The 9058-nt window shown below is 67.4% G+C and overlaps 1 protein-coding gene across 1 annotated transcript in view; it reads left to right on the top strand.

Moving 5' to 3' along the window:
- Positions 1–9058, top strand: part of KMT2D (lysine methyltransferase 2D) — a 30353-nt gene continuing 21295 nt past the window's right edge. Inside the window, 24 exon segments of the mRNA XM_058861094.1 lie at positions 1–93; positions 1529–1607; positions 1691–1817; positions 1901–2151; positions 2232–2329; positions 2422–2587; positions 2687–2852; positions 2937–3051; positions 3131–3163; positions 3165–3286; positions 3417–4399; positions 4654–4788; positions 4882–5744; positions 5961–6074; positions 6388–6498; positions 6598–6702; positions 6899–7080; positions 7156–7320; positions 7417–7523; positions 7615–7656; positions 7757–7972; positions 8059–8202; positions 8293–8409; positions 8794–8953. Of these exon segments, the coding sequence (XP_058717077.1) occupies positions 1559–1607; positions 1691–1817; positions 1901–2151; positions 2232–2329; positions 2422–2587; positions 2687–2852; positions 2937–3051; positions 3131–3163; positions 3165–3286; positions 3417–4399; positions 4654–4788; positions 4882–5744; positions 5961–6074; positions 6388–6498; positions 6598–6702; positions 6899–7080; positions 7156–7320; positions 7417–7523; positions 7615–7656; positions 7757–7972; positions 8059–8202; positions 8293–8409; positions 8794–8953 (4571 nt within the window). The 5' untranslated portion in view covers positions 1–93; positions 1529–1558.

Here is a 9058-nt window from a genome sequence, read left to right as displayed (position 1 = left end):
GCGGCGGGACCTACTTTCCTCTGGAAATGGCCGCGCCGGGGAGCACCGAACGCCCCGCGCCCCGAGGCCCGTCGGCGTAGGGCGGCCGCGGGGGTGAGCACCGGGCGGGGGGCGCGGGGGTGCAAACGGCCCCGCCGGGGGGCCCGCGCGGGCGGGAAGGGCCCCGGCGGCCCCGGAAGGAGCGGCCCCGTGGTCGTGCGGGCTCGGGCCGCGCCGCCTCCGCCGTGCCGCCGCTCCCGGTAAGGCCTGACCGGGGCCGAGCCCAAAGCGCGGCTCCCTCGCCTTTGTGTCCGGTAACCGTGGGGCCCGGGCAGCTGCGGCGCAGGTACGGCCGGGCCCGTCGCTCGGGGCCCGGTGCCGGTGCCAGCGTAGGCCGCGGTGGGCCGGGGCTCGGGGCCTGGCCGGCTCGACCCCCCGGTTGCACCGGGGAGCGGGGGAAGCGTGGCCCGGGCGCACCGGGGAGGGTGTGTGTGGGGGGGTGTCCCCGCGTGGTGGTTCGGCCCAGCCGGGGGCGCGGGCCGGGCCTCCCGCCGGCCCCGGAGCCTTTCCCGGGAGGGCCCGAATACCCCCGGGCCCACCGGGAACCGGCGGGGGGTGCTGCTGGGTGGGACACGGCGCTCGTTCCCCGCCGCCGGGACCCCGCCGGGGGCTCCCCCGCCCTCCCAGCGCCGTCTCCGGTTTTTGGGGGGCTGGCGCTGCCCCAGCGCGTCTCCCCCTCCCTGCTGCCCGGGACTGTGCGTTGGGGGCCCCCCCGTGCCCCGGGACCCCTCCGGATCTCCCCCCTCACCCCGTGCGTGGCTCCTGGGCAGCTTTGGGGTCCCCTCCGCTGCCCCCGTGGTGCCGGAGCCCCCTCGGGTTTTTGGGGTGCATGTGAGGCAGCGGTGGGAGGGGGTGGCTGCAGATCAGGGCATGGCTCCCCCCGGTTCGTGCGTGGTGTTTTGGGGTGAATCTTTCCCCTGTACCTATCCTGGGACCCCCCTGTGCTGTGCAGGATTGCTGCTGGGCCTGAGGAAATAGGGGCACAGGCAGGTGCTGGTGGTGGGCACCCCGTTTTCTGCTGTACCCCAAATTCCCCGTGAAGATCCCACACGTGGGAGGCACTGGGGGGTCCCAGCTTTGTTGTGAGCTCCTGGGAGGGTCCTGAGGACTCCTCAGGGGTCTTGGTGACTCCCTGGGTTGTCAGTGTGGGGTAGAGCCGGGTCACTGTTCCGCCTTCCCCAATGCTTTAATCGAGGTCACTTGGGGGTTTGGTTGCCCCAGATATGTTGGGGTGTCTCTGCCTGGACTTGGGGAGGACCTGGGGGATGGAGGGTGATGGGGGAGGCCAGGGGGGTCTCCTGGACCCCCAGGGAGCAGGGAGACACCCCCTGCTCCTGGGGGACATTCCCAACCCCAGAGTCTGCAAATTGCCGTGGGGAGAACGATGGGAAGATGCTGCTCTGTGCCTTGGGTAGAGGGTCACGGGGGGCTGCAGGGGTGCCAGGGAAGGTGTCATCATCCCTGGTGCTGACAGATGTCCCCCCTACAGCTGTGGCCCCCCAGGAACGCCGGAGGCAGGATGGATGAACAGAAGGTGCCCAGCGAGGAGAAGGACGCAGCCGCGCCAGGTGAGCCAAGGGCAGGACTTTGGGCAGCTGTCCCTGTTCCCCCTGTGGTGGTGACACGGTGGTGACACCCCCTGTCCCCACAGCCGATGGGGTCATGGCCTCGGAGGAGATGGGCAGCGCCGAGGGGGACCCCCTGAAACCCCCTGAAGGAGCCTCTGCGGGGCCAGAGCTGGAGAGCGTGGGCATGGAGGAACCTCCCGAGGCTGGCAGGTGAGGGTGGGAGGACTTGGGGGCGGTGTGGAGATACTGGGGGGTCCTGAATATCCCTGACATTCTCCATTGGCCTCTCCCAGCCCGCTGGGCCGCCGCTGTGCCCTCTGCAACTGTGGGGACTGGAGCCTACACGGGCAGCGGGAGCTGCAGCGCTTTGAGCCGGTGCCCGACTGGCCCGAGCGGCTGGTGGGCCACGAGCCCCCTGATGGGCCCAGCCAGCCTCCCCCAGGGCCCAACCAGCTCCCCCCAGAGCCACAGCTGGCGGGTGATGGCCTGGCACAGATCGGCTTCTCCGAGGGGGTGACCCCAGCGCAGCTCTTCGAGCCGACAGGTGAGTGTGGGCACAGCACGGGGGTCCCCATCCTGCCACCTGGGTGTCCCCAAGCTGTCCCTGACGTCCCCTCCCCACAGGGCACTGCTGGGTGCACCACTGGTGTGCGGCCTGGGCGACTGGTGCAGGGCCCGAGGTGGCCGGTGTGGCCAGAGCTGTTTTCTCAGGGATCTCACAGGTGAGCAGATCCCGAGGGGTCCGGGGGGATGGCAGGGGCTTGGTTCTGCTCCCCTGCAGCGGCGCTGACCCCCTGGACTCCTCTGCCCTCAGAAATGTGAACGCTGCGGGCGGGCGGGGGCCACCATCCCGTGCCGGGCGGCCACCGGCTGCTCCCGCCTCTACCACTTCCCCTGCGCCGCCGCCAGCGGCTGCTTCCAGTCCATGAAGACCCTGCGGCTGCTCTGCCCCGAGCACGTGGCTGAGGCCGTGGACATGGGTGCGTGGGGCTGGGGACACCACCCCTGGGTGCTGGGAGCCTCCTGGTGGGGTAGAGCAGGTGGAGGTGGCCCTGACCCCCTTCTCTCGTGGCTGACAGAGGACGCGCGGTGCTCGGTGTGCGATGGGCCAGGCGACCTGCGGGACTTGGTGTTCTGCACCAGCTGCGGGCAGCACTTCCACGGGGCCTGCCTGGACATCTCCTTGACGCCTCGCAAGCGCTCGGGCTGGCAGTGCCCTGAGTGCAAAGTGTGCCAAACCTGCAGGTGAGCCCCCAGCCCTGTGGTGGGGAGGGGGGATATGCACTCAGGGAAGGGTCCCAATCCTCACTTGCCCCCTGCGCCTCACAGGCAGCCTGGCCAGGACTCTGCCCTGCTGGTGTGCGAGGCGTGTGACAAGGGCTACCACCCCTCCTGCGTGGAGCCAGCCACCCAGGGCCCCCCCACCGGCTCCTGGAAGTGCAAGGTATGTCCCGCTCTTGCTCAGGGGTGCAGGGTGCCTGTCCCCCACTGCACCGCCTGACACATCTCTGCTTCCCCCCCAGAACTGCTGGGTCTGCTCAGACTGCGGCCGGCACCCCCGCCGGGCTCGACTCCACACCGGGGTCCGCGGTGTGCGGGGACTGCCAGCGAGGCCGTGCCATGGCCGATGTCCCCACGGCGCCAGAACACTCACCACAGCCTGACCCGCCCGCCCAGATGTGAGTGGGGATGGGGGTGCTGGTTTGGAGGGGAGGTCAGGCCCTTTGTGGCTGGATGTGGATGTGTCCCACAGCCCTGGGGACGGGGTGGCCTGAGTGCTGCCCCCTCACTCAGGTTCCCCCATCCCAGGTCAGAGTCCCCCGTCCCCAGTGAGCCGACGGATGCGCCCGTGCCCCCGCCTGAGCTGGAGCCTGTGGGGGGTGATGAGGAGACGCAGCCCCTCGTGGACCCCAAAGAGGCACCCCCAGACCCCAGAGAGGCACCCCCAGACCCCAAGGAGGCTCCCCCAGGCGATGCTGAGTCTCCTCCTGTCGAGCTGGCCTCTGTGGAGGTGCCCCCCATTGAGGAACCCCCTGAAGAACTGCCCTCTGATGAACTTCCCCTGGATCAGCCACCCCCCGACACGCAGCCCTCTGACATTCAGCCTCCTGATGTGCAGCCCCCTGAGGAGCCCCCTCCTCTCATGCTGCCCCCCGAGGAACCTCCCTCTGAGGAGCTGCCCCTCGAGACACCATCCCTTGCTGAGCTGCCCCCTGACAGACCCTCCCCTGAGGAGTTGCCCCCCAGTGAACCACCCCACAACGAGCTGCCCCTTGACGTCCCTCCCCTTGCTGAGCTGCCCCCCGAGAAACCAGTGTTTGAAAAGTCACCCCCCCATGAGCTGGCCCCCGAAGTAGTGCCCATTGACAAATCACCCCCTGATGAGCTGCCCCCCAATGGGTCGCCCCCCAAACCTCCCCTCGACGAGCTGCCCCTTGATGAACCACCCCCCGATGAACCACCCCCCGATGAACCACCCCCCGATGAACCACCCCCCGAGGAGCTGCCCCTTGAGGAGCTACCCCCCGAGGAGCTGCCCCTTGAGGAGCTGCCCCCTGAGGAGCTGCCCCCTGAGGAGCTGCCCCTCGAGGAGCTGCCCCCTGAGGAGCTGCCCCTCGAGGAGCTGCCCCCCGATGAGCCACCCCCCGACGAGCTGCTCCCCAAGGAGCCTCCTCCTCCTGAAGTTCTGCTCCCTGACAAGCTGAGCCCTGAAGAGCCCCCCCTTGTTGAGTTGCCCCCTGAAGAGCCGGTCCTCAGTGAGCTGCCCCCCGAGGAGGACCTGAAACCACCAGGTAATTTGGGGACTTTGCACTGTCCTCTTTCCCCTGCTTTTTGTCTCCAGTGGGTGTGGGGGTCCTGCAGCAGGGGCTTGTCTCAGCACTGGCTTTGTCTGATCCCCGTATTCCTGCTCTTTTCCTGTACTGGTGCCCTGCTTTGGGGTATGTGGGGAGCTTGGAGGGGGAGTCTTGCCTCTCATCCCAGGCTCAGTGGCACAGGGAGTGGAGGGGACCCTCATACACCCCCTCACCCCATCCCCATCCCCCAGGTCTCCTCCCCGAGGTGACAGTGGCAGAGGAAGCGCCAGCCCTGGCTCCAGAGGTGCTCCCCGAGGAGGAGATGGAACTGGAGCCAGAGCCCTCGCTGCCCCCTGAGATGACACCCCCACCCTCAGCTCCCCCAGGTGGGTCTGGAGAAACACCAGGGTTGGGATTGGGGGGTGGTGGGTGTCTCTGGGGGGGCTGTGATGTCACTCTTCCCCCCTCTCTACCCCCAGCTCTCCGTGCCATCTCACCTGCACGGACCCCAGCACCCTCCCCTGATGCCAAGGAGGACGAGGTGCTCGAGCCCCCCACCCCAGCCTTGCCTGAGCCCCCCGGCAGCCCTGGCACCGCCATGGACACCGACCCCCCTGGCTCCCCACCGCCACCCCTGGGCTCCCCTGCTGTCACCCTGGCCCCCGCCAAGCCACCCGAGGATGAGGAGATGGAGATGGCTGGTGGCGAGGGGGAGTCCCCAGCCAGCCCCCCTGGAGATGCCCCCCACGGCAGCCCAGCCCCTGAGCTGGGGCCCTTCCCAGGCCTGCCTGAGGAGGAGGAAGAGGAGGAAGAAGAGGCACCGAGGCTGGAGAGGGAGGGTACCAGTGGAAGCTCCCCGCCACTCAGCGAGGAGGATGCGCTGGAAGAAGGCCAAGCTGGGGGGGACCCTGAAGTCAAGGGGTCTCCTTCGGGGTCCCCCCTGCTCCTGGAACAGGAGGAGCTGGGCCCTGAGACCCCCATGGAGGTGTGCACTACCGGCGAGAAGCTGCTGGGGCACGGGGACGAGGGGTGCCCCGAGCCCCCCGCGCTGCGCCCACGGCCCGACATCCTCAACGAGATCTCCAACCTGAGCCAGGGGGACACGAGCAGCAGCTTCCCCGGCTCGGAGCCGCTGCTGGGGTCCCCAGACCCTGAGGGTGGGGGGTCGCTGTCCCCTGAGCTGGGCCCGGCCTCGGCTGACGCCAGCCTGCAGAAGGAGGACACCGGCTCGCTGCCGCTGGGTGCTGAGACTGATGACTCGCTGCTCTTCGAGCCAGCAGCCAAGGGTGACGGGGACAAGAGCCGGCGCCGCAGCTCCCCGGGGCGCTCCCGTGTCAAGCAGGTACAGAGGGACCCCCCCTCACCCCAGTTTTGGGGGGACTTCTTATTTTGAGCACCCTGCTGGGGCCACGTCCCCTCCCTGGGCTGCCCCTGCAGGAGGCGGGTGAGAGCTGAGCGTGTGCTGGGCTGGGCTGGGGGCAGTGCCCCTCTGCTGCCCTGGCATGGGGGTCCCTCTGGGCCCCCTGGTGCTGTAACTCCCCTCTCCCCTTGGCCACAGGGTCGCAGCAGCAGCTTCCCTGGGCGGAGGCGCCCCCGAGGTGGGTCCCACGGGGGCCGAGGCCGGGGCCGTGCACGCCTGAAGTCGACCACCTCATCTGTTGACACCTTAGCAGTAAGGCTGGGCTGGGGCAGGGGTGGGGTCTGGGGCATCCTTGAGCTGTTAGGCTGAGAGTCTCCCCCATCCCTTCCCCCATCATCCCTCCCTTGGAAAGACTTAAGATCCCTTAGTGTGGGGTGGATTGGGGTCTCATGGGAGGTAGAACTGCCTGGGCCTTCGCTGAGTCTGGGGGCTTCACCACAAAAGCATAGGGCAGGTACAGAGCTTCCCCCTGGGGAGGGGTTCTGCTGCCCCTGTGTGTTCCTGGTGCCCCCCAGACTGCACAGAGAGGGTGTCCTCAGTGCTGAGCCTCCCGCTCTGTCCTCAGCTCGCTGACGTGGAGAGCTCGCCCAGCAAGGAGGAGGACGAGGACGATGATGACACAATGCAGAACACGGTTGTCCTCTTCTCCAACACTGACAAGTTTGTGCTCATGCAGGTAACCAGGGCATGGCAGGATGGACAGATGGACAGGGTGGGACAGATTTTGTCTGTCCTCTGCCAGCCCCTGTCTGCTCACTCACGACCTCTTCCCCAGGACATGTGCGTGGTGTGCGGCAGCTTCGGGCGTGGGGCCGAGGGGCACCTCCTCGCCTGCTCCCAGTGCTCCCAGTGCTACCACCCCTACTGTGTCAACAGCAAGGTGAGGAGGGGGCCCAGGACACCTGGCCCCACTCCAGGACTGTGCTGTGCCCCCCAGGGACACAGGAGGTCGTGCCTGGCACGTTTGTTGTGCTCCGGCGTGTCCGTGCCAAGCCCTGGGGTGTCCCCCAAAGCCACACCAAGCCTGGAGACCCCCGTGGCCATGCCCAGGGCTCACGTGGCTCCCACATCCCCAGATCACCAAGGTGATGCTGCTGAAGGGCTGGCGCTGCGTGGAGTGCATCGTGTGCGAGGTGTGCGGCAAAGCCTCCGACCCCTCGCGCCTGCTGCTCTGCGACGACTGTGACATCAGCTACCACACCTACTGCCTGGACCCACCGCTGCAGACCGTGCCCAAGGGCGGCTGGAAGTGCAAGTGGTGCGTGGGGGGACACGAGGGGAGCCCCGGGGGGAGCTCGGTGCTGGCGCTGACCCCTCGGGCCCCTCTCTGCAGGTGCGTGTGCTGTGTGCAGTGCGGGGCTGCATCCCCTGGCTTCCACTGCGAGTGGCAGAACAACTACACCCACTGCGCGCCCTGCGCCAGCCTCGTCGTCTGCCCCTTCTGCCGCGAGAAGTACGTGGAGGACGACCTGCTCATCCAGTGCCGGCACTGCGATCGGTGAGCACCGTGCCCTGGGCTTGAGGGGCTTCAATTTGGGGTCACCCAGGGGAGGCTGTGGTGTGTGATGGGTTCCCCTCCCACCGCTGCCCGCAGGTGGTTGCACGCCGCGTGCGACAGCCTCTTCACTGAGGAGGAGGTGGAGCAGGCTGCGGATGAAGGCTTTGACTGCAGCGCCTGCCAGCCCTATGTGGTCAAACCTGGTGAGCTCACGGGGCAGGGCGAGCTCTGGGGGACCTGGGGGCGTTTGAAAGGTGTGAAGACTCACCTGCCCCTCTTGCTTTCCTGCCACAGTGCCCGCGCCATCCGCAGAGATGATCAAAGCCAAGGATCCAGGTATGTGCGGGGCCATGCCAGGGCCGTGGGGTTCCCAGGGCTGTGCTCTCTTTTGGCCACGCACCAAGTTTGTCCCCACTGCTGGTGTTTGTCCCCTCAGAGCCCCAGTATTTCCGCTTCGAGGGCGTGTGGCTGACGGAGACGGGGATGGCCGTGCTGCGCAACCTGACCCTGTCACCCCTGCACAAGCGGCGGCAGCGCAAGGGCCGCCCGGGCACCCTCAACGGGGATGGGGGGCTGGAGGGGGGTGACCCCCTGGGCCCTGAGGACAAGAAGGACGGTGACCTGGACACCGAAGAGCTGCTCAAAGCCGAGGGTGGGTGTTCCTGGTGGGAGAGCTGGGGGTGTGGGTGCAGTGTGGGGGTGTCAGGGGGACCCAGTAACGTGCGCTCGCCCTTGCAGTGGGTGTGGAGCACATGGAGTGTGAGATCAAGCTCGAGGCTCCGGCCAGCCCTGACCGTGATGTTGGAGCTGATGGGGACTCAGGGAAGGGGCTGGAGGACCCTGAAGAGTGCAAGAAGAGGAAGCGCAAACCATACCGGCCTGGTGAGTGTCCCACAGGCCCTGAACCCTTCTGGGCTCTTCTGTGACCCCTCAGGCCTCACTGTGATCCCCTCTCCTTCCCTGCCCCTCCAGGCATCGGCGGGTTCATGGTGCGGCAGCGCAAGTCCCACACGCGGCTCAAGAAGGTCTCAGCAGTGCTGCCGGACGTGGGGCGCGAGGGGCTGAGCACTGAGGGACACCCTGAGGATGGTAGGGCCCAGTGCCACCCCTTTCCCCTTTTTCCCCCCTTTTTCCCCCCTTTTTCCCCCCTTTTTCCCCCCTTTTTCCCCCCTTTTTCCCCCCTTTTTCCCCCCTTTTTCCCCCCTTTTTCCCCCCTTTTTTCCCCCTTTCCCCCCTTTCCCCCCTTTTCCCCTCTTCCTTCCTTCTTTCTTTCCTGGAGTCCTTCCTTCCTTCCTTCCCTCCTTTCATTTTCCTTCTCAGCCCCATTCATTTTCTTCATTTCCCATTTCGTTCTCACCCCCAGGGATATGGAGGGGCCCTCAGGTTGCACCCCACAGTGCTGTGCTGGCGGCACAGGAGCAGCCCCAGACCCTTTTTGGGGGGTGGGTGTTCATTCCTGGGGGGCTGTTGCAGGGGCTCCAGCTGATGTCCCAGCCGAGGCTGGCCTGGATCCAGGCTCAGGAGAGGGGGATGAGAAGAAAAAGCGCCGGGGACGGAAGAAGAGCAAGTTGGAGGACATGTTCCCCCCGTACCTGCAGGTGGGATGGATGGGGAGGGATGGAGGAGGGGATGGGTGTGGGGTCTCCCCTGCCTGACGGGAACCCCCCAGTGCCCCAGGAGGCGTTTTCTTGGGAAGCACTGCTGGCACCCTGAGCCGGAAGGCGCTGCTGGCAGCAGG

The sequence above is a fragment of the Poecile atricapillus genome, chromosome 35, assembly GCF_030490865.1.
Source record: "Poecile atricapillus isolate bPoeAtr1 chromosome 35, bPoeAtr1.hap1, whole genome shotgun sequence".
NCBI classification, from domain to species: domain Eukaryota; kingdom Metazoa; phylum Chordata; class Aves; order Passeriformes; family Paridae; genus Poecile; species Poecile atricapillus.
The sequence above is the reverse complement of the archived record's forward strand: the minus strand, read 5'-3'. Positions and strand labels throughout refer to the sequence as shown.